We start from the raw sequence: 25840 nt of genomic DNA on the forward strand, positions 1-25840 counted from the left end.
TTCACTTGCCTCATTTTAGAGGAAGCTGTAATATTGTTTAGAGAAACTGAATAATAACAACACCCAAAGTTGCTTAGCTAAAGCCAGAGGTGGATACAGGGATGAGAGCCAGGTGTTGGATTTCTAAATTTGTTGGATTCTTTCCCTTCCTTTGGATACTGTCCCCAACATTTGTAGGAATACAGGCTCAGTATATGATTATTCTAACAAGACCATTTTATCCCCATTCCAGATGCTCTTGTTCATAGCCTGCATGTAAGGAGGCAGATGAGTCCATATGTTGCTGCTGTCGGGCCCCTGTCCTTTGTAGGTGTCCTGGAAGGAAGAGAAGGGAACAGGCCGACATCCTGTTTCCTTTGAAGCCCAAAGCCAATTCTAAGTTGAGCATGATGCTTACTGATAGCTTGGCATTTATCATCTTCATTCTTTTGTGTTTTATTAATTTATTTTAGAGTTTGGAGAAAGATTGGGTATATCTTCCTATAGCCATTCTTTACGGACATTCAGTACTTTAAAAAGTGTATATTAAAAACATATATGTGCCTGTAGATATTGCTCCCTTGAAGATGGAAACACAACTCTATACCTTCAAATATGGATGTTGGTACCTCCTTCTAAAGAGCAAAGTATAGAATGGGGGAAGAAAACCTTCTCATAGAGAAATTCAACACACCCCCAGGAAATCAGGCTTAGCATCATTAGTGACAGGGCATATCATGGTCTATGCCCTTGGGAGGATGTGCTAAAAATGGTCCTTGACCTCTGGTCTTTCTTCCTCCAACTTATAACCTCAGACAAAGTTTAAATCAAGATCAAGTTGTGGGTCCTTCTACAAAGCATTTGATCAGTACATTTCAAAGCCGACAAAGCCATCAACAGGAAGCAAGACCTGAGAGGCTGTAAAAGGGTCTAAAGGGATGGAGTGACCAAATAGAATGGGTACCTTGGCTATAACTCTGGACCAAGAGGCAGGCATTGAACTACAACATTATAAATGGAGTGTGAACTTTCAGTTCATAATGTTGTATGCTATTGGTTCATGAGTTGTAAGAAATGTATTGAGCTTACGTGAGAAACTGAATACAAGGGATATTAGAATTCTCTATTTTATCTTTGAATTTTTTTATAAAAATGATTCTAAAGGAAATTTATTTAAAGAAAAGAACTATCACATGCTATTGCTAGAGGTATACTTTAGAAAGCAGTTTGATGGCTTCTTATAATGTCAAACATAGACCTACCATGTGACCAAGCAAGTCCATTACTTTGATACTTGCCCAAGTGATATGGAAATTTATACTTGTATTCAAATGGGTATACAAATTTTGGAAGGGCTTCATTCCTAATTGTTATGTGCTAGAAACAACCCAAACATCCCCTAGGGTGGCGAATGGGTGAATGGGTTGAAATCTATCAATATGATGAAATATAGACCATGCCTCAGTGAAGTGGGGTAAACTATTGAGCTATGTGATAGCATGGCTAAATCTCAGATGAGCTGCGCTGAGTCAGACTCCAAACTCAAAAGGAGCTGCACAGTGCAGTTCTACCTAATGACATTTGGGAAGACCCCAAACCAGAGTGACATTAAACATTAAACAGCTTTGCTAGTTCTGGGGACTGGGGACAGAGACCAAAGACAGGGGAAGGGAATGTTGGACAGTGATAAAAATCATTTCTATTTTGATCTGCATTGTGATTGTAGATACATGACTGCAAAGTGTCATCAAGATGTACAGATCTGCATTCTACTATGAATTTTACTATCTTAATTACGAAACCTCTTAGGGACAATTGCAACTTTGTCAAAGTCCCTTTCCTCCCAGGGGCTTATTAAAATAATATTCTCATCTACTGCTTTCTTAGTGGTTTCATTTCTAAATACCCAGTTTGCCAGAAGGGGACCTGTAAGGGCCAATGTAGATGTGATTGTCCTATTTGTTGAGCAGATATCTGTAAATGAGAGCAGTAGTCCAGGGACACAAACATAGACAGCAGAGACAAAGAAATAAGAGCAGACAACAGCTAGGCTGGTGTCTGAACAATGGTGACATTAGCTAAGTGCCCCATACTCACCTGCTTTTGATGTCATCAGAGCTGATTAGAGCTCACCGTTGTATGCACCCTACAGTTTCTAAAGCTTTGTCACGTGCGAATATTCACTCATATGATCCACACAATACCTCTGTCACTTCGGTGAAACTGGCTTTGGCATCATTAAAGGCTGGAGAGTCTAAGAGTCCCCCTGTGTGGCCCTCAGTCCTCTTGGCCATCTCCTTAGATGGGCTTTATTTAAAAGGCATGCTAATTCAGTGTGGTGTCTGTAATTGCTTTACAAGTAAGGAATATGATTATTTTACAGTAGAGAAACTTCTGTGGGGCTGCCTGAGATGGCGGTCTGTAAAGTGCTTGCTCTTTAAGTATGGGGGCCTGAGTTTGACCCCAGAACCCATATTTAAAACAATAACAACCAATGCTAGAGGGGAGATAAGCAGGTTTGTGGGGTTTGCTAGATAGCCAGCCTAACCTTAACTGGCAAGTTCTAGGCTAGTGAAAGACTCTATCTCAATAGAAAGGTGGCTAGCACCAGAAGTTGTTCCCTGGCCTACACACACACATACACACACACAAAAAAAATTATAGGGAATTTACTAAAGTCACTGACACAGTAAGTATTTAGAGCCCCAAATTCAGAATTGACATATTCTGGTGTGAATTCAACTCTACTTTCTGCTGTTCCACACACTGGTGATATGTCTTATGGGAAGAGGGTACTCAAGTTAATAGCCTTTTACAATGAATCTTCACATCTTACATGGACCAGTGAATAGAAGGCTTTAGTTGGCTTCCTTTGATGGCCAAACTCCTATCATTAAAAACTGCTTCATGCCAGGCAAGTGGTACATGTCTGAGATCCTGGCAGTCAGGAGGCTGAGGCAGGAGGATTATGATTTCAAGGCCAACCTGGGCTGCATAAGAATATCCCATCTCCAAAACTAAAACACAAAACAAATGAACTACTGTTTCACTGTTATCTTTACTGGTGGGCTAGTTTGGAGGACAGTGTGTAATCTTGATTTTCCTGTAGGCTTTCTGTGTTTGGATAGTGTCTGAAGGCATGAGAACTATGTGTATGCTGGGATGTGTGCCTTCCAAACAAAACCTCATCACCGTGACTATGAAAAGGGTGATCTTCCAACAAACACAAGAGTAGCTATGTCATAAACAAATGCTTTTCTCCTGACGGCGTCTACTCAATGCTCCTTAGTTGTCTCCTTTCATGCAAAATAGTGGAAACCATCTTTCTGGTCTGACTTATGTCTGCTTCCTTGTCTGTCCTGGAGGTCTCTACACTAGTTCTGGGTCCTCTGGGCTCTCTCCTCTGTGTGTCCTCCACCCAGAGCCTGCTCCATCAAGGGTGCTTTGGCTGGGTCTGATGAATGAACTGGACCCAGATTCATTCATCAAGATCTTAGCTGTAGCCTGGAAGGCCTCAGGCAGAACTCCTTCGTGAATCCATTTTTCTCTTTGGAGCTGTGTTCTTTGTCCATCTTCAGGTTTCCTTACGAATGTCTTAAAGGAGAATATTTTCAGGGTCAGAAAGCAGTGGTGTGCTAGTGGACCCAGAGTATGGAGGGAACAAGAAAGCCTACTCTGACTTCACTAGGGTGAATGTGAGTCAATTTTGGTTCAGTCTGATTGGAAACAGGCTTCTGTGCTTCTGTCCCTTCAGAAAGCTCACCATCTAGCAGTTAGTGTGTTCTGGTGTGATGAAAAGCTGGGTAGACTTGGAGTCTGAGACTGGATTCTCGGGCCCTTATGAAAACCTGAATATAAGACATGTTTACATCATTCATAAGTGAAAGTGTCATCCATCGAGTCAGTTCATCCCTATACTTGTTCCAGACACACAAGGCAAATCCTTCCTTTGCCCACAGTCCCCACAGCTCACTCCCTAGTTAGCCCTCACTCCCAAGCTGATGCATGATTCTTCACCCTTTGGGAGTGGGTGGGCTGTTGTCTGTTTTTCCAGTGTGTGAACTGCTCCCCAAGACAGTGATCACAAGGACTTTCTTTGGTCTCTTCATTGTGCCTGGCTCTGATGTGGGTACACAAAGGATTCTGAAAAGAAGCTTTTGGCCCAGAAGGTGCACAGCTTACAGTACAAGCTTTCAGAGGCTAGATGGCACTGTTGCTAGGCCAAATCAGGTCCGTTCTGAGAGACTAGCATGGGGAGGCAAGGGAGCAGGAGCCTGGGGTCCTGCCTTGCTGAGTTTGATCCTTCCTTACAGTGATGAGTGGCTCCCTGCCAGCTAACACAATGTCCTTTGCCATTTTCTCTACACTTGACAAACATGGCTTCAGACAGCCCTTTGTGATTGTCAGAGCTGCTGTCTCGATTCTAAACATTTTCAGGGCCTATGAGACAGAGCCTCTCCATGTATCCCAAGCTGGCATCAAAGTCATGATTCTCTTGCCTCAGCATCCTGAGACCTGGGACTTCAGGTGTGTGCTGTCAATCAAAATTAAGAGGGCTATTGTTACTATTGAGAGCAAGAAGACATCAACTACTACAGAAATATCCATAAAGCAGCAAATGGTTGACATGCAAATTTATGTATAAAAAGGAGTGAGTCAATAGCTGTTCTTTGTGTCTTCTGATTGTCTCTACTCTTCTGTTTCATCTCAGGATGATGAGGATAAACTCACCTGGAAAGACCGTTTCCCAGGATACTTGATGAACTTCGCCTCCATCTTGTTCATGGTAATTTCTTTGAGGGAGCACCTGCCTGGGACTGTATGCATGTTGATCCTGTTGTGAGTGTGTGTGATGTGGGTAATTTTTTTTTTTTTTTTATGCTGTGGAGTAAGAAGGGGCTGACAAAAGTGAGGCCACAATGCTGCATGGTGGAGCAAGAACTTTCCAATACTGATGCCACTGACTATATATGGCTAAATTTGCAGTGTCCTCAGAGTGGGATGTGTTCTTGGCCAGACCAAGAACTTGAAGGACTAATACAGAGGAGCTGGCTGCATAATGGTGGTGGCCCTTTTGGGTCAAGAGTGGCTCTCTCTAATGCTAACAGTGTCTGGAAGCCACAGAAGAGAGCCGGCTGGTCTCAAAGTCTTTAGTATCTCTGTGGATGCTGCATTTATTTTTCTTTTATTTTCCTGTGATTGTGAGAGCTTTTTTTAAAATTAATTTGTTCATTTATTCTGAGACTTAATGATGTTGGCAGTGTTGAGAAAAGCCAAGGGAAGAGCCTGAGATTGATTCATAGTGGAGTCAGATTAGCAATTTATGCTAGAAGACCCCAGAAAAGGTCATCAAAGGACCTCCTTGGGTCACTAACGTCTGACTGTCTTCAATGGGAGGCCCTGTGTAGCTTTCTTTTTTGTTTAATTAATTAATTAATTAATTTTGCATCCTGACCACAGTTTCCCTTCCCTTCTCTCTTCTCAGTCTCTTCCTTCACCTCCCCTATGTTCCTCTACCCACTTCTCCTCAGTTTTTATTCAGAAAAGGGCAGACCTCTCATGGATATCAACCTAACATGGCATATCAAGTTGCAGTAAGACTAAGCACCTCCCCATGCATTAAGGCAGGGCAAGGTGACCCAGTATGAGGAGTAGGGTTCTAAAAGCCAGAAAAAGAGTCAGAGACAGCCTCTGTTCTCACTGTTAGAAGTCCCACAAGAGGACCAGGCTACACAACTGTCACATATATGCAGAGGGCCTAGGTCAGTCCATGCAGGCTCCCTGTTTGTTGGTTCAGTCTCTGTGAGCTCCTATGAGCCCAGGTCAGTTGATTCTGTGGGTTTTCTTGTGATGTCTTTGACCCCTCTGACTCCTACAATCCTTCCTCCCTCTCTTCAGCAGGATTCCCTGAGCTTGGTCTAAGTCTGACCATGGGTTTCTGCATCTTTTCCCATTAATTGCTGGATGAAGCCTCTCTGATAACTATTGGGCTAGGTACCAATCATGAGTATTGCAGAGTATCATTAGGCATCATTACACTGACTTTCCCCCCTCCAGTCATGTTTGGTTCTATCCTAGGTCTCTGGCCATCTATCCTGTAGGTCCTAGTACTCCAGGTGGTGTCTGGGATGGGCTCATTCTCATGGCATGAATCTCAAGCTGTACCAGTCATTGGCTGGCCACTCCCACAATCCCTGTGCTACTCTTACCCCAGCACATCCCATAGGCAGGGCAGACTGTGGGTCAAATGTTATATGGCTGTGTGGTGTCCCACTCCCTCCACTGGAAGTCTTGTCCACTTACAGAAGATGGGCAGTTCAGGCTACACATCTGAAATTGCTAGAAGTGTTAACTAACATCATCCTTGTAGATTCCTGGGAGTTTCCCTTGCACCAAGTTTCAAGGGAAGATGCTTGTCATCATAAGGAAGACTGTGGGCCTAGCAGTTCAGTGTGTCTGGACCAAACTACATATGCAGTGCAGAAAAGAAGGGGATTATTTTGAGTTTTAAAAACTGCAAGAAGCATCATCATTTGCTGAGCCCACTGTCAAGAATTCATTCTGACCTGCTTGAGCTCATTGTTTTGATTAATATTGCCATCATAACTAATGGGGACTGGAAACATGTAGTCTCAGAAATTTAAAATGTGCCTGGTCTGGTGTCACATTCCTATAATGGCAACATTCCGGAGGTAGAGGCAGAGGCATTTCAAATTTGAGGCCAGCCTGGGCTATGTAGTGAGACCTTGTCCAAAACATAAATGTTCTTAGCTAGACATCATCAAACTCAAGGCCTTGCTCTGCAGGCAAAGTGTGGAGTGGTCAAAGCTTAGCAGTCTAGATCTGTGTTCCTCTCACTGCCAAACAAGCCCAAGGCATGGAGAGGCTGTTTAAGGGTCCAGTGAGCTGCAGTCTGCTAAAGTGTGACCACAGAAAGTTTAGTCACCTCAGTGCTTCAGAGACTCCCACAGGGGCATACCACTGTTGGAAAGTGCACTCATCACTCAAGAGGTGCTTAATGAATATAATTGAGTACTTAATACCACTCTTAGGGACTAGACAAAGCAGAGACTGAAAGAAAAGAAGAAGAAGAAAAGAGAGTTTATGGACAAGGTGAGAGTGGTGGTGCACACCTGTAACCCTGGTACTTGGGAGGGTGAGACAGGAGGATTTGAGTTCAAGATCAGCCTGGACTGAAAATAAAGATATCTTAAAACATTGTACATGTGGTAAGTACATAAATAATATAGTCAATTTCTACCATTAGTAGTGGTGGGTTAGGATCTTATAACACATATTTTGCTGAATTTAGTGAAGGCTAGTCTTGCCAAAGCCTTCCAAGGCTGCCTGGATGGTACCAGCACTGGGCTAAAATCTAGAGGAGGTGGAGGAACAATAGAGCAGACATTTATGCACTAAGGCTGTTCTCACTTTAAGGACATTTTCCCATCTCAGCAAGGCCGTGGCTGGGGTGGTTTTATGGGAAGCAGGTGTGTGTGTGTGTGTGTGTGTGTGTGTGTGTGTGTGTGTGTGTGTGTGTGAAAATAAGGACTATGGCAAACTCAAAGTTCATTAAATTCATTAAAACTGTAGTTCACCAAAAGCTTGTCTCAAAATACACAAAGAAGTACAAACTCAAGAACTAGATAACTCAATAAAAACTCAAAAAGTCACCTCCATAGGCACTTCCCCAAAGAGGAACTCCAGTGGCCAATAAGTCTGAATTAGTATTCATGGAAATTCTAATTTAAACCATGGTGAAACACCATATGCACTCAACAGACATCTTGTCATTAAGAAGTCTGTCAATAACAAGTGTTGGGAAAGATCTAGATCAAAAGAAACTTGTACAATGCTGGTGGGAGTTCATTTAAGAAATTATTTAAAGATGCCTTTAAAAACATCCTGGCATTGCTTAGTAAATCCGAGACTTAAAGCCTAGAGCCCTGAAATTCCATGCCTAGGTGCATGCCCTAGAAAACCTTATGTGCACACACAGCAAAGTACACATGGGGAAAAAAATCTGTGAAGCACTGTTCATAATAGCCCCAAATGGCTAGCAGTCCATAGGCCTATCCCGATGAGAACGGATACATAAACCAAGATCTTTTTACACAGTGAAGGACCACATAACCAAGAAAATGAACAAGCTAATCATGATACAGAGCAGCATGGGTGGGGACAAAAAGGACAAAGAATTTACATGGTTTGATTGTTATCAGGCAATGTTGGGAAAGAGGCAAGCTTAGATGATATGCCTAATGATGCATTCTTAAGTAACAGAATAGTAAATGTAAAGAAATAACTGTCACCCAACTCAGCAACCTGTTAGAACTGAAGGAAGAGCCTGGATAGTAGACAAGAGTTTGATGTGAGGCAGGCTAGATACACTGGAGTTTGCTTTTACAATTCTACAATTCTCTCTTCTCTCTCTCTCTCTCTCTCTCTCTCTCACACACACACACACACACACACACACACACACACATACACACACACATACACATACATACACACACACACACACACACACACACAGGGTGGGGTGGGGTGAGAATGTTCTGTATGTTCCGAATGTAACAAACTTTAAAATCACAAATGCATCTATTAAAGAATATAAATAAGGAAGTCTCATCAAGATTTTAGCAAGGATCTGTACTAGGAGAAAGACTAGCCACGATGATATTTTGGAGTTGGGGGAAGAGTAAGGAAAAGGATTCCAGGATATGGCTCCTGGTAAGATGCCCAGTGAGAAGGGCAGCAGACAAGAACAGAGGGGTGTGGCTGTGGCTGAGATACAGACAGTGAGGCCATAGGGAGCCAGGGGTAGAGCAAGGAATGGGCTCACCCTGCTGGGAAACTCCCTAGAGAAGGGTTTGCAGAGGAGTCACTTGATCCACTGTGCAGTTCAGAGGGGAATCTGGGTATAAAGGAGAGAAATGCTGGTAAAGAAGGCAAGTGTCGGGGAGAGGGTTAGTCAAGCAAGAAGCTGCCGCGGTCATTCAAAAAGTGTCCCCAGAGTGGACCAGAAAGAATTTGGTCATGCCATGTAGAACTGAGGAAAGTTGCCAAGCATGGCGATGCATGCTTGTATGTCCTACTACTCCAGGAGCTGAGGCTGGAGGATTGGCAGTATGAGATACTATGTATTCTACCTATTTATTGCTTTATTGTAAGATCAACTCCACAGGGGAAGTCGTTTATAGTTAGTTACTTTGTTTATATTTTTCTCAGGCTGTCTCCCTGACACCTAGCCTTTAGACAGCTGCTAGGACTGAGCAGTAAACAAGTTACAGTTGGATGTCAGAGGCAGCTGTGATACAATGCCAAAGCTGTTTGTTTACTGGAGCTACTGTCCCATTCTGTGCCCCAGGCTGAGCCTTGTCCCACTGGATCAGCCGAAGTTGCTTCTGCCTTGAGCAATCCTCCTTGCTTTCTAGAAGTTCTTCCTCCTCCATATTCTTTTCCCAGGCTTTCCCCCTAGCAAACTCTCCAGACATCTGCAGAGTTTTTCTTGTCTTCTTCCCTGCTCTCCATAAGAGCATCCCAGAAGCTCAGGACCTGAAGCCTGGGGCTCAGACCAGCTGCTTCCCAGTCCATCCTTGTTAGACGTGTACAATGGTTTTCGCAACATCAGTTCAGAATACAAGTCCCAGAATATGGGGACCAGGCAGTCTCTCCTTCCTAGCTCTTTCATAATCTCAAACTCTGGGTCCAAGCTTACCCTGTATATTAAATATTTTCCTCGTGTCTCTGGCCAAGCATCTGACAAACAAGCAACTTCAAGGGCGGAAGAGTGCTCCAGTTTCTTCTCTGTCGCTGGGATCAATCCCTGATCAGAAGCAACTCAGGGAGGAAACCATTTCTTTAGCTCACATTTCCAGGTCACAGCCCTTTGTTTACAATAGTCAGGGCAAAAACTCAAGCAGGAACTTGGAGGGAAAACTATGGAGAAAGGATGCTGTTTTGCCCACTTCAGCATACGTTAAGTTAGCTTTCTTATACAATCCCAGAACCATCTGCCTAGGGATGGTACCTCCCACAGTGGGCTTGGTCAACCTACATTAATTAATAACCAAAACAATCCCTCAAAGATATATCCATAGGTCAGTCTGATCTAGGGAAATCCTCAGTAAAGGCTTTCTTCTCGGATGACTCTAGGCTGTATTAAGTAGACAATGAAACTTAACGAGGACAAAGGTAATGCTTTTGTTTGTTTTTGCCTGTTTTTTTTTTCCCCCTTACAGTTTAAGAAGGGATACAGTCTATGATGGCTGGTCAGATTGTATCTGCAGCCAGGAAACAGACAGAGCTCAGGAAGTAGGGCTGGGCTAGCATTCTTCAAAGCCCACCTCCAGGGATTTTCTTCCCCCTGTGAGGCTCTACCTTCCTAATGTTTCACAACCTTCCAAGTGTTCAAACACGTGAGCCTGTGGGGGACATTTCATATTCACAGCATAACATTTTGCAATATTTTTCTATACCACAAAGGTAAAATTATAGGACCAAAATAAAAAACCCATAAGGGCTTGGATAGTGTGTCCTCGTGTAGTGTAGATGAGTCATTTATGGCTGAAAATCTGCAATCTTTAGCAAGCTGGTTTTATTTATGGAGCACTATTATGGAACAGTATTATCCATAGAATGTGGCATATGACCAACCTCCTTTACCCCAGTTGTGGGAGACAGACCCAAACCATGATCTGTCCCAGTGCAGTGGCTTAAAGGTCACCAGAAATATTATTGAATGCTTTTAAAATCAACAATTCAACCTCAAATGGTAGAAATGACATTGGAGTCCATGACAAGAGACCTGAGATCTGATGTCAAGATGGGAATGTTGGCTCAATTCCACACGGCAGGGTCCAGTCATGGATCATCACAAAATCTCATTGACAGAAGGCATGGTAGTATGAGGATTAGCTCAAATGAAGAGGTACTTTGAACAGTTGCATGGAGAAGATACACTGGGGAGGTGATGTTGATGATGTTAGCATTATCCATTAACACCTAAGCTCTGCCTTGTGCCCTCCAAACCTTGGGACAATCAGATTGCTGCTGCTTTGGTGCTGTGGATATCGCTCTGTAGAAATAAAATGCTGATTGGCCAGTAGCCAGGCAGGAAGTATAGGCAGGACAAGCAGAGAAGAGAATTCTGGGAAGTGAAGGCTGGGGCAGAGAGATACTGTCAGCCACCACCATGACAAGGAAGATGTAAGGTACTGGTAAGCCACAAGCCATGTGACAAAGTATAGATAAATAGAAATGGGTTAATTTAAGATAGAAGTAGATAACAAGAAGCCTACCATGGCCATACAGTTTATAAGTAATATAAGTGTCTGAGTGATTATTTTATAAGTGGGTTATGGGACCGTGGGGGCTTGGTGGCACCTGTAGAGAAGCTCTCCAGTTACAAATGGCACCCCATGTTGGGCACCAGATATTGGTGAAATTATTAAGGTGACTCCACATAGTTAAAAGGGAGGTTTATTTTGTGGCGTAACTTACAAATGAAGGGATAGGTAGATTGTAGGGTCTGGCAAAGGTATGTTGCAGTCCGGCGGTGTTCTCTGGAGAACTCTGCTCAGTCTACCTCCAGTGTCCAGGGTCCAGGCACCAAGAGATCCTTCTCATTTGGATCCTGGGTCCTCATCGTCCTCTCTCAGCCCTGCCTTGTAGGCGTGACCATTACTGAAACCTCAGTGGGGGTTGGAACTTCCAGGCCAATGCTGGAATGGCTACCCACTACACTTTGGCCTAAGTTTCTTTATGCATAAAACTGAAGGCTGTAAGCACATAGATGTGCCCTAAATGCTGTAATTCTTTTATCCCCACTGTGATCCAGGTGTCATGGGGGTTAATACAGACCCGGTGGCCAAGAGCAAATGACTTCTTGTTTCCACACTTGTTTCTTTGTCTACAAAACAGTTGTTGGTCATGGGGGCAGGTTGGTGTTCTCTAAGCCTGAGCAACTTGGGAGCTCTCTGGAACTCGAGATGTTCTGGGAAAGCCCAATGGGGAGGTTCAGAACCTGGTTTCTACCATGGGGTAGAAAAATCAAGACCAGAGATATAAAAGTTTACCAAGAGTAAGAGGAGGCTAGGGATGGTGTTGGAGGTGATGCTGTGGGGAGTGGAGAGCAAGTGAGAATGGTGTCTCTGGCTTTGGCTAGGACTCCCTTCACTATATAGATTGTAAGTCAGTGTCTGGAGTTGTACTGAGAGACTGCATCTCAATCAAGCTCCCAGTTGATAGAGCCTCTGTTGCCATGGATTACACCACACTCACTCCTTTCAGACTCAGAGAAGTCCAGGAGAGGATCCCTTCACCGTCTCCCTCCCCAATGACCCTAAAGCAATGGATTTTCTTGGTATTTTCTCCTGGTCTTCTCCCAACACCAAACCAAATGCAAATGCATGCATGCTCACTCACACATGTGTACACACACACACACACACACACACACACACACACACACTGGATTACTCCTCCATGCCCAGCCTTTGCTACCTCATCAGTAGTCCCATCACCAGTCATCACTGTAGAAGTGATTTGAAGTCTGGGGAGGAAGAGAATCTCACACCACATTTTCTAGGCTCTCACAGTCAGTCAGTTGACAGTCCCCAAGGACCAGGAAGTGAATCATCTACATTGTTGAAGCAGTATGATATCATGTACAGGTTTCCCACTTAACAGAGTGTGCCCCCGCCCCCTGTCCTGCAGGCTGGTGTTGCTGCTGCATCCCCATCCAAAGAGGGGCTTCCTGTGAAGTATTTTCCCTCCTGTAATCCTTGCAAACACGCGAGTGTACTTGCACACAATGAAACATTCTCTCTCACTTGACCATAAAAGACCTCCCCCTGCCTTTCTTACACCATGGCCCACAGGACAAATGCTAACATTTATAAAGTGCTCCAGGCTAGGCAGCCCAGTCTCTCACTAGCACCCCAGGCTTCAGCATGTTGGCACCCCAGAGATCTGCATGTTGACACATCTGTAACTCATTCCAAGCTCACCAGAGTATCATTCACACTGCCTGCAACATGCAGTTCAGACCTTCCCAGCCCTCCAGTCTCCTCCCTGGCCCTCCCATCTATTCCCCTCCCCTCCAGAATGTCTCCCCCAGCATTCTTCTGTATTCCAGGGCAACCATCCACCTGCTCTCTTCTCACCCCACGTTCTAAACAGCCGGTGCCCCATTTCTTCTGCCCTGAATGAATGGTCTCATTGGCAGCAAGGGTGAAACATGCGTCCCTTGACTGAAGCGAGGAAGAATGGAACCTGTCCTGACAGAGGCCTCCATCCCTCCACCTCTTGCTGAGCCTTGATTGGGAACTCTTGCTCATGGCATCCTCATGCTTCTGGGAACTGCCCTTCCTTGGCTAGGATGGGGAGAAGGACAAGGGTGGAGACACAGGAGGGTTGGTACTGTAGATCTAGAGGAATCCCTTGTTCTTATGTTCTAGAGAAGGTAATGTGGGCCTTGGAGATTGAGGGCTGGGAGACAAAGGAACAAGAGATTTATTTGTACATCAAGTTAGAATCTGTGACCTCAATTCCAAGGTGCCTAGAAGAGAACTCAGTGTTTTTATTCACCTCAGCCTGTGCCAACAACACTTGGATTGATCTCTTTTTTCTTTTCTGTGCCTTTCTCTTTCCCAACCCTTTCCTCCTGTCTGTCAAGCTGTAACTCATCCCTTCTCAGCTCAAACATATACACAGGCTCCCTATTTCCCTTAGTGGATGGTCCAACCAGAAGTTTATTTCCTCCACAGCTATTCCTTGTCCAAGCAGATCCCCATGCTGTATTCACTCAGCAGCTGTCTTCATTTAGCACGGAATAATCCCACACCTGTTCCTATGGTATAAAAGAAGTTCATCTTCTCTCTGTAGTAGGTAGAAAGTTCTAGAACAAAGGAAATCAGGATGTATTTTACACTCCACAGTGTTCAGAATTCTCATCTTTATTTGTGTTGTGTGTGTTTTAGGCTATTGGGATCTGATAAAAAGTGAGGATGTTCTGCCTTGAAAATGCATTAACAATCAGAAAGCTACGTCAGAGTTCAGTGGCTTTGCTGGTCCTTTGCTGCTCACTTAGTAACTAGAGGATGCTAGCAGCTGATGCCAACAAACAGTAGGTGCTCAACAGTTGACTGCTGATGTGTTTTCCTGCTCAGTAACTGCCTCCTTCTCCTGTCTTTTCTGCACAGATTGCCCTCACGTTCTCCATTGTCTTTGGGGTCATTGTGTATCGGATCACAACTGCAGCTGCTCTGTCCCTCAGCAAGGCCACACGCTCTAATGTCCGGGCAACGGTGACTGCAACAGCAGTCATCATCAACCTTGTGGTCATCCTCATCTTGGATGAGATCTATGGTGCTGTGGCCAAGTGGCTCACCAAAATCGGTACTGTCTCACAGATCCTCTTTGTCTTGGGTCATCTGGAATGTGGTCGGTTCAAGGCGTTTGATAGGAGTGACCCAAAATGACAGATGGGGTGGCACAGGATTTTGTCCATTTGAGTTGAAAGAATGAAGTGTGATGGCTGTGATTTTTCAGGCCCTGCCAAAGGGCTTCCATTTAGCAAGAATCCTTCCCGTGCTGTGCATGTCAGAAGACCAAAGGCATGCACTGACTGCCTTGTGTGACAGAGAATCCCTCGCCTTTTTGTTGAATCTATGAGGTCTATTTTTTTAACCCAATATAGAAGCAAGGCAGATTCAACATTTCCTGTGAGAAATTACAGAACTTGAGCCCCGCTCATTTTCCCAGCAGCATGTATAAAGTGAAAAAAGCATCTTGATACTTGAACCCGAGAGGGTCTTATCTGGCCTCTCAAACCCTCACATTCCCCAGGCTCTAAGCAGACTTCAAAGAGGCCTATCAGACTTCCCAAGCTTCAAGCCAGTGAGGAAAATGTCATGGCCTCCACATTCAGATGTGTCATTTGAGCTGGGACCTGCTGTTGCCTGAGACACATTCTGGCATTCCTGCTCATTAGATGGGGGAGGGCCATCACAGAGACCCTTCCATATTTTGCTTAATCTGGTGGCCTGGATGCACCCCTTCTTCTTTGAATTGGGGGTTTCCTTCTTAATTCTAGGAACTGGGCAGTCCAGGCTCTTACTAACCTCCTAGGGAAGTTGAGTCAATGGCGTGATGTCCCATCTACGGCCTGGTTAGGGTGACAGCCAATTCAGACAGCAATCCTGTGAGGCCTTGAGACTCTGAAGGCTCCTCTGTAGGTTCCTCCAGCAGCACAGGCTCTACCATGAGTTCACACAGTGGCACCTACCTTTTTTGTCCCTGCTGGTCTAGGATCTTACCCTGGGAATGAGAGTGATACCTCTGTTCCCTGGGAGCATCTAACTATGTGGTATTGCCTTCCTTCATGGGTTTCTTGAGAAAAAGCAGAGGGTACTTCTAACTTGGTGTCTATGTGCTGTACCATGCTCTGTGGAACAGTTAGGAGAAGCATCTCACTCTCCAGGGTACTCAGGGAGCCTTGGAGGTAGGCACGTCGTGGGAGAGTAACTGGTGCCCAGCAGGCAGGTGTGAAGGGGATGACAACCAGAGGGGAAGTTCCTGGCAAAGAAACAAAATGAGGAAATGCCAAGGAAGGCAGATCAGAAGGGCAGTGAGAAGCGGCTTGCAGGCCACTTGGACGGCTTGCCGGAATTTGGGTGAGTTTAAATGCCAGCAGAGTAGAAGGGCTCAAGCTGGATACACAGGGTACAGAAGGCAAAACATGTTTATGGGAGATCAGAGCACCCCAGTTGGGGACTGCACTAGGGCCCAGACCAGGGCACAGTGGAACGGGAAACTGAGTCTAGGGAGTTGATGGACATCTTCCTATCTTTTGGTAGAGGACCTTATATTCAGGCTGAAGACTCTGCTTTCTTTCATAGACAATGGAATGTGTTGCTTTCATATGGGCTTCAGTAAACAGAATGGCCCTTCAGTCCTGATTACTGAGCCAGATGAGATGTAAGATCAAGGCAGAAGTGGACAACAGTCAGCATGTGAGATTTAAAACTGAAAATTACTCCCCTGTCAAAGGTAACTCAATGGGGAGCCATGATAGTTCCCCAAGAGTGAGCTGCTCACTGGTGGGCACTTTTGATGGCAGGTTGGTGTATGGAAGAGCTCTGTAAGGGTTGGGACCTGGAGGGGCACAGAATACCCTCACTGCAGGCACTGTGCCCCCACCACAAGGGCGGGGCAGCAGGCAGGTGAGGAATGCCAGGATCATCTTCCAGACTGCTCCACAAAACAAGTGACTCTCCTTCTCTTAACTGAGAAAAGAACTGTGGGGCCAAGGTCAGGCCTTACAGTTGACCTCGATCCTCCACATGGAAGAAACAGCAGAAGTGGAAAGGAATGGCCCTATCCCCTGCCCCAACCCAGTATCATAGTGGAATGTTTAAAGGGCGACACCATGGATGTTTATAATTGCAAACTTCCTCATGAAGGATTGTGGGATGCTAGGATGCCAAGGAATATAGGCAGGAAGGAGGCAGTTGCTCCTGTAAAGATTAGTGAGTGTGTGTGCCGGAAGTAGAGATGAGGGAAACAGGATGCCAATGATGGTGTAGAAATTTCTTCCTGGTTCCATGGATATTTTATTTTTCTTATATAAGATGGAAGAGAAAGTGGCCAATAATCATAATTTATAAAAACTTATTAATAAATATTTAGTGAACACTTCCCATGTGCAAGGCTGGACACAAACTCTTGTTTAAGGTCATGAACGAAATGAAGCATAGAGCTGGGGGTGTGGCTCAGTAGAAGATCACTTGCCTAGCATGCACAAGATCCTAGATTCAATCATTAGTGCCTCACACACACAAAAGATTGTACATTCCCACATTTCCATATTGTGAACCTATACCTGTTGTTTCTAACTCTTTTCATTACCAAGAAATCTCAGCCTCCTCCAGTTTGCTAAATCACTGCCTAGTGTCCCATAAAAGTTAGTAATATCCTTAATTTATTTTTAAACACACACACACACACACATTCCTTTTGGCCCATATAATGTTCCTATGCACTTATGACCAACAGGGAAGTGTATTTTCACCTTATTAAGGTTCAAACTCAGATTCTACCATGAAGATGAAGACTTGTCTAAGTTGGGCACCGTCTGCATGCACTGGTGTGCTGAGTCTCTACTCAGGAATGAGTTCACTGGGATCTTGGCCTGGTTGTTGTTCTGGACTGTCTTAGACTGGATGTTCCCAGGAGGCTCAGAGAGGTATGGCTATGCAGTGGAGAGCACTGAATTCAGGGAGCCAGCAGACAAGACACTGGAGTCCTGGACTTGACTTCCTCTCCCTCCTCTCCTAGACCATTGGGTAGCAGGGAATTTGCTAGACAAAGTTGTATCAACGTGTCATTCCACTTTGATTCCTAGTCCTCACCCTGTTGTGCTGTTTCCAGTCTTAGGATTCTGTCCTTGTTTTTCCTTTCACTTCTGTCCATCTGTAGCTTGGCAGTGTCTTCCAGTCATCCTTATCTCAGACTCTGAATTTGAAATATTACTCCTGGTCATTCTTTCCAAAGGGCTACCCTTTGCCCTTAGGCAACACACAGAACAGCGTTTGGGGCTCTCAACCACCTCTTCTCCTGTGTATTCTTCTACTCCAGCCAATCCACTCAACTCATGGTCACCCCAGGCTACACAGTGCGTTCCCACCCTTGTGCCTGGTCTCAAAAGACTACCTCTTCCTAAACCCTTGCTTGCACACTCGGCCCTCCGTGATTATTCCTTCCTTTCTCAATCTCTCACTCACCTGTTCATCCATCAGCTATTTGTGGAGCATTAGTTTTGAGTCAGTCATGATCCTGGCAACATGGCAGTTGACAAGTCTCTTGTACATTCCTGATGTCATTATACCTGTCAAGAAACAAGGAAACAATAGACAATAAGTAAAACACTGCCTGGAATGTAAGAAATATGCATTGGGGTACAGAGCAATTTGAGGCCATGCACTTTGGACCTAGGTGGTCAGGAACTTTCCTATCCAGCTGATCATGCTGTAACTGTGACGTGAATGAGAAGGGGGACAATTTCCAACAAGGACCTAGAGAGGAATGATGGAAAGATGCAACAGAAAAACCATGGCTACAACTGGGAATAAGTGTAAAAAAAAAAGTTCCTTCTACGTTGACCATATCACTCCTTGCTTCTGTCTGAATGAGGTTAAATTAGACTGAGCTATGCTGAGGCAAACACATTCATTTTTACATTCTGGTTGTTTAACATCTTTTATGTATTCTTGCTCATGTTGCATATTTAATGTAGTTAGAGATGGCTCTTTGCTCCACGCAGTTACTCAAGGACCCAGACTGACAGAGACCATGGAGGACACTATGTCAGGAGAAAGTGAGGGTGGGGTCCCCCTAGCAGAGTGTCATCATCACTCAGCATCATCAGCACACAGCTCACTAGCTCAAATAAGTTCAAAGATGAAACAATTAAAATACATGTAGAATGGAGTAACCGTCAATCTTGATTGTCATTTGATTGGGTTAAGAAATGCCTGGCTGAATAATAAAGCGTACTGCAAGGTATGTCTGTGGGAATGTTTCCAGAGAGAACTAAGTAAGGAGGAAGTGCCATCCTTGGTGTGAGCAGCACTATTCCTTAGGCAGGGCATGGGTAGAATGAAGACATGGAAAACAGAAAGGCAGCTAACACAGGCCTTCTTTTTGCTACGTGGCTGCCGTGATATGAGACACTGCTCTGAGATCCAGCTGGAAGCTCCAAAACCAGAAGCTGAAATCAACTCTTCTGTCATTTTAAATTGCGTCTTCCGGGTATTATATCATAGTGACAGCCTCACCCTACCCCACCCCCACCACTACTGTTGGTTAGCATAAAAAGCCCTTCTGTTAGGACAGCTCTGTTCTACTTGCTCCACACAGGCAGCCAGGCCCTTGAGCGTGGTGGCTCTTGGCTCTTTTACTGTGTGCCGGCTCATGGTGACCTTCGCACACATCTGCAGATGCTACGGTCAGTGAACTGCATTCCCTCCTGCAACCATCATTCACAACTAAAATTTTCGCAGCTCACCTCCAGGCTAAGCATTCTGCCAGCTACAGCAGAGACTGCTGGATGCTTGCACGTATCCACGGTCTCAACTCTGCTTACCTAAAAAGACTTCCAGTAAGTACTGAGATCCTGAAAAGATAGAGATGGACAGATGCAACAAGAAAGTCAAGACTTCAGGTTTCCTCGATGGCAAAGAACGCACACTAAGAGAGATGTTCACACGGTGTAGGTATGTAATATACGCACAGGCAGAGGTGTGGCTTTGGGGCTTTTCCCAGACCCTGTGGGGACACAGAGCTGTCCATAGTGTCACTTTAATGGAATGACAAGTGTGCCAAGCTTAGGGGCTTGCCCAGCCATTATTACGCTGGGTTTACTGCCCCATCTGGCTTCCTGCCCCAGATCTCCTGATAGTTGGGGAAGTTGTGATGGTGCGCTTTGCTTGCCAGGTGCAAACAGCTGGTACAAACAACCCTAATAAGTTCCTGAGAATTTCCTATGGGCTGTGTGATGGAAGACCAATTGGGCCTATCTGAAGACCATGCTTACCATAATATTTACGACAAATTTTGTTAAATGCCTTGAAAGTGATCAACTGAGAAATGGTAGATAAAAGTTATAGTTGCCTCTCCAGCTGCCATGCTAATAATGATAATGGCTGTGTGGGGAAAAAAGGCATACTCTGGAAATATCACATCCCTGGTGAAGCAAGGGCTGAGCTGAATCTAGGAGTATGTAGAGAAATGGCTGGAGCTTGGGAGCCTTGTCTGAGAGTACACTTGGCTATTCAAGGCTCATTGGACCAGATGCATATCCAGGTTCGGCAGACACCAGCATTGGGGTTCCAGTGAGAAGGGGGGAAGTCTGTCTTAATCTTTAGTGATGTATTCTTTCTTAGAGGGACAATAGTGATAGCTATGGGGAAAGGGTCTGGATCCTAGGGGAAGAAGCAAATAAGAACTGTCCAGGACATCAGGACTCTTGTCACACAGGCAAACACATGGCCCAGGCATGGTAAGAGGCTTGGAGACAGGGAAAGTCCAGCTGGCCAGCTCCAGGCTTGCTTCTCTCTGCGGTAAGGACCAAGGGTCTTTGAGGCAAAGACACTTCTGCACCCATACATTTCATAGTAGAGATGTCTAGTGTTCTTGGTCACTGTAACTCTTGACATCAGCATAGGCACAGGTCTGGCTTGGCCTAGAAGGGGGCCTGCCCTGAGGCCAGTTTTGGGAAATCTGCTGATCGGAGGCAAGATGGAGGGGTGGGATGGTTGCAGGTGGACTCCACTGGCTTTATGAGATATCTGACTTCAGCTCTGTTCCTCCTCTATTTCTTTCTCTTCTGTTTACAACCATGTGCAAAATGCTAGTGTGCAGAGCTTTGTCAGTCCTCCACCTGTCTCCATTGCACCTCTCCAGGTTGCAAGGCTGGCCTTATTATGGGCACAAGAAACACAGCTTAACCCGGTTGGATCAGTGTCTCCAATTCTTAACAAAGGGACTATGTTTACAAGTTGTTTGATCAAATGTCACTGTGGCTCACACCTGCTGTCACAGCCCCAGTGGTCTTAGATAGGGCAGGGCTCAGAGGGGACAAAAGGAGAGGAGAAAAGACCCAAGTCTCACTGAGTGCTGCCTTCCACGCCCATTCCAGGCACTAGTAAGCACTGTGTACACTCTGCCCCACACAGCCTTTTTTTGGTGGTGCTGGTGGCTGAACTTTTGGTTTGGGTTCTTTAAGACAGGGTCTCACTGTGTAGCCTGGGCTTGACATGAACTCACTGGATAGCACATGTTGGCGTCCAGCTCACAATTCTCCTGCTTCAGCTTCCCAAGTATATAGGCATGCATCACCATGCCTGACTTCTGTCCTATACTTCTTGAGACACAAACAAACTTTCATGTATACTGTATACAGCACAGGCACAGACCAAAAGAATTATTCCACCCAAGTTTAGTTTTGTGAATCAGTAAGCTTATTGGATCTATTTACAAGATATTTGTGAGGGATGATGTACAAGATTGTGAGTCACCCAATGGCAGTTCCTTGACCATAAAGGCCATCCTAGCATGGATGATGACTCATGAAAGCTATATCCCTAAAGCTTCCTGTATAGCATGCTGGCAGTAGTCTCTTCTGTTCTCTTTTCAGCAATTGTTTGTGTGTGTGTGTGTGTGTGTGTGTGTGTGTGTGTGTGTGTGTGTGTGTATAAACTTAAGGAAGGGCTTTGTGAATCTTGTAAGTTTCAGGAGCTTCCTGAGAAGGAATGATTGAATTCAAGGACAGAACTTTGTTACCCAACAGCTCCCCATACTCTTTTCACACTTTCCAATTGGTTATTTCTTTGACTTTCCTTATGGAGCTGCTGAAGAAGTTTAGAAATCTGAGTGGGCAAAGCAGTTAATGTGTATGCATGTCTATGTACACGTGTGCACAACCACCCACCACAGAGCCTACCCTGTACTGCAGTTGTAAGCATTTTCCACATAGTAGAACAGATGTTCTCAATTTATAATGGGCCCACAGCTCAATAAACTCATTATATGTTGAAAATACCATGAGTTTAAAAGGAACTTAATGTAGCCAACCTAAGGGACATAAAACATAGCATGCCATGCAGTGTTGGTTGGCTCCCTTCATGATTATGTGGCTGACTGGAAGCTGTGGCTCAAGGCCACTGCCCAGCATCTTCTGATAATAGCTGTCTGATGGTTCTTTGGTACCTCCAATTAAAGAATTAAGAGGCAGGAAAATAACTAAGAAAAAGTGAAAGAGAAGTTTGTTGCTACCCAAGATTCCTTGGGTAGAGATGGAGCTCTGGAGCCAGCAGCTGCTGACTCTAACAAGGTCTGGATTTTTCTAAATTCCTACCAGTGATGTCCTTCCTCTCCTCTGTTAGTCCCAAGGCATCAATGTGCACTTTCTGATCCTGGAATTGGGTCTACAAGTATGGAAACAGCTTCAAATAGAATCCACTGTCTTGGAGCAGGGGTACAGAAACAGCTACAGTAGGTCCCCAGTCTCAGGGCACAGATTCAACAACAGATGCTTGTTGAGCTAGGTTGATCCCAAGCCCCATTTTCTTAGTGGGGAAATAGGGAAAGAGAAGCTTCCTGCAGGTCAAGGCAAATGGCCTACTTTGGGGAAAATGGAAACATTGCAACAAAAAGGAGGGTGGCCTTTCTCTCTCCTTTCCCAGGGGCACATGGCCTCACTGACTGTAAATCCTTAGCCCGGGAAAAGGTGAAATCTGAAGTACAATTGCTTCTGAGTATGGGTTTTACCAATTGTGAAGATTGAATATCACCAGATGGACCATCACAAATGGAGAACATATGTACATTTAACCTCAAAACAGCCCCAACAGTGAAGGGAACCTTAATTTTCCCATTTTATTTATTTATATTACTTTTACTAGACAAAGAACATTGTTGACCTTTGTTTCAAACTTTATTCTTCAGCTTAATTCTTAGCTTCAAAGAATAAATTATATATTAGCAAAAATGGAAAAACTTGAGTATCTAAAGAGCTGAGGCTTAGTCATATTAAAGATCCACATTTTATTAGATTCAATGACATCTTGAAATAGCAAAAATATCTGATGGTTAATTTAGGGGAGAAAAGGCTTATTCTGGCTTCCGCTTTCTGTCCATCCTGGTCGGGAAGGCATGGTGGATGGCATGGATAGGTGTGTGTGTGTGTGTGTGTGTGTGTGTGTGTGTGTGTGTGTGTGTGTGATGAGGTTTCTCATAATCCTGATCAGGATGCAGCCTGAGCCAGAAGTGGTGGTGGGGCTGTAATGCTCAAAGGCCAGCCCCCAGCTACTTGCCTCCACCAGCCATTCTTCCCATTCCAAAGGTTCTGCAGTCTTCCAAAAGACCTCTAGCAGCTGAGGGCTGAGTGTTCAAGCACAGGAGCCTGTGAGGGACATTTCAAACTCAAACCATAACAATCACAAATAGAAGAATATGGTTATAAAACAGAAGCTCTCAGTAGCTTCTTCAAGTTATGTAGGAGTTGACTAATGGGTCTGGGAGGGATAGGGCTTAGTCAATAAAAGCACTTGCTGTGCAACCAGGAGGAGCCGAGTTCAAATCCCTAGCACCAGGCATGGCAGCATGTGCTTGTAATTCCAGAACTGAGAGACTGAAAGAAGTCGATCCTGAAAGTTGCTGGCAAGCCATGTGTCTTAGTCATCATTCTGTTGCTGTGAAGAGACACCATGTCCAAAGCAACTTGTGGGGAAAAAAACATATAGATTCATTCATGATCATCATGGTGGAAAGAAGACAGGCTGAGAGTTTTACATCTTGATCTGTAGGCAGCAAGCAAAGAGAATGGGACAGGGGCTGGTGTGGGCTTTTGAAACCTCAAAGCCCACTCACTTACAGTTACACACCTCCTCCAACAAGGCCACACCTCCTAATCCTTTCCAAGCTGTTCCATTCTCTGGTGACTAAGAATTCAAATACACGAACCTATAGGGGCCACTACTTTCCAAACCAAGACACCATGTTATTTGAAACTATAAGCTTCTGGTTCAGTGAGAGATCCTGTCTCAGGGGAATAATGGAGAGAGTGAGAGAGGAGGACATCTGACATCCTCCTCTGTCTTCCACATGTTTGCATATGGGTGCATGTATCCACACACCCACATGTAGCACACACATATATGCACACACATGTGTGTGTATGGATACACACACAAATTTTTTAAAAATTAAAAGAGGGGTCTGGAGAGATGGCCCCACAGTTAAAACTGCTTGTTTCTCTTCCAGAGGACCTACATTTGGTTCTGAGCACTCATGTTAGGTGGCTCACAACCTTCTGTAACTATAGCTCCAGGGGATCCTAGGCCTCTTCTGGTATCTATGGGCATCTGTATACACACACATACACACGGAGACACATGCAACACACACAGACACAACACATACACACACACACATACACACACTGAATAACTAAATTCTTTTTCTTAAGAAGTTGATTCAGTTCATTTTGCGTCCTTCTTAGGAGTGAGTGGGTTAAATGTGGGCTGAGCTGATGCTGGTTCTGTCACACTGTGTGCACTGAGATGGCTTGAGCCTACTGTAGCACATCTCTCTACAGCCTCATTGGCTCGGTGCCCAGCCTTGCTGACAGCATCTGCAGCAGGATGTGCATGAGGTTTAGGGTCACAGCTCCTTACTGGGGGTGTACCCACCCTTATGTACTTCAGATATCACCGTTCAATTTTTTGGACCCATCTTTCCTCCACTGTAGTTGTTCTATGATCTACCTTCTTTGTATGACCCACTCCTTCCCAAGAAGGCACTTGACATGCAGTCTGGGGAGCCTTCCTGGATTCCTGTCACTCCTTCATCCTGTCAGAGCAGATGCTGGGCCATGCGCTTGGGGGTCTCAGCTGAGATTAGGTGTGCATGCAGAGACACAAATGGCAGCTAGAATGACAGTCTCATTTGTTCATTTGGTTTTCTTTCTTTTTTAAGAATCATTAATTAAATTTGTTATTTGATGACTTCATACATATATGTATGAAATGCTTTATGATTTTTTCTACCCACCTCCCCTGCCAACTCCTTCCTACAAAACCCTTTCCTACATTCATTTTTTTTGTTTTGTTTTCTTCTGTGACCCCTTTGACATACAACTCCCCTATTACTCTCTATAAGTGGAGCTAGTTGGCCAACACATCTTCATTTTCTCATTTAAGCACAGAAGCCCAAGTCTCTCCTATTAATCAGTGATGCTACACACACACACACACACACACACACACACCGGGCCAGGTAGCACAAGCCTGTAATCCTAGCTACTTGGGAGGCTGAGGCAGGAGGATCATGAGTTCAAGGACAAGCTGGGTAACTTAATGACACCTTACCTTAAAATGAAAAGTAAAAGGAAGTAAGGTGGTAGTGGTGGTGCACTCTTTAACCTCAGTGCTCAGGAGGCAAAGGCAGGTGGATCTCTGAGTTTGAGGACACCCTGGTTTGCACAGCGAGTTCTAGGACAGCCAGGGCTACACAGAGAAACCCTGTCTAAAAAAGAAAAGAAAAGAAGAGAGAGAGAGAGAGAGAGAGAGAGAGAGAGAGAGAGAGAGAGAGAGAGAGAAGGAGAGAGAAAAGAAAAAAAGTAGAAAGAGTGTTGAGGCTGTAGCTCAATGGCGGAGCTCAATGATAGAGTATTTAGCTGGTATACAAGTAGGCCTAGGTTAGCTTCCTAGTACCAGAGCAGCAGAAGTTCTGAACTGGGGTACTGACTCCCTGCCTCCCCCTAGTTTTCCTGCATGTCTGGAGAATTGTACCCCTTCACAATTACAGCCCACCCAGGATAGGGCCTGTGACACCATGTTCCCTCTATGCTTCTTCATTACCAGTAACATCTTTGATAGAATCATGCCCTTCATCTTGGTTCTGACTGGGTAAGAGAGAGTGTCAGCACAGCATCCACTAAGGCAAGGGGCTCCTAAGGTGTGATAGCCCTTGCTCCGAGACTCACTGCTCTACCACCTAGTATGGTTAGACAGCGGCCTGGCCTCTCCAAAGTGCTAGTTAGTAGTATAACAGAGAAGCCCTTCCATGCTGTGGGACTGGTGAGGTGCTGCGCTTTTGAGGGTGCCCTTCTACTTCACTGGACCTCAGGTGAGAGGTTGCCAGTCAGTGCTCCCTGAACTACGTGCAGCAGGGAACACCAGTTGAGGCAATCTCAGCTCCTTTAGCCAATCAGCTGGCTGCCTAATTACCCAGCTGGTGGCTTCCCCAGAGGTGATTCTATTCCAATGGCAAGGCAACACTATTGCACACT

General features: G+C 44.9%; 1 protein-coding gene across 5 annotated transcripts in view; it reads left to right on the forward strand.

Annotated features, from left to right (window-relative positions):
- The window catches only part of Ano2 (anoctamin 2), a 340730-nt gene that overhangs the window by 259868 nt on the left and 55022 nt on the right, over nt 1-25840 (forward strand). For all 5 annotated transcript variants that reach the window (XM_036182061.1, XM_036182063.1, XM_036182064.1 and 2 more), the window contains 2 exons: nt 4691-4765; nt 14190-14385. In XM_036182061.1, coding sequence (XP_036037954.1) covers nt 4691-4765; nt 14190-14385 — 271 coding nt within the window. The remainder of the gene's footprint in view (nt 1-4690; nt 4766-14189; nt 14386-25840) is intronic.

Source organism: Onychomys torridus, chromosome 3, assembly GCF_903995425.1.
Source record: "Onychomys torridus chromosome 3, mOncTor1.1, whole genome shotgun sequence".
Classification (NCBI taxonomy): Eukaryota; Metazoa; Chordata; class Mammalia; order Rodentia; family Cricetidae; genus Onychomys; species Onychomys torridus.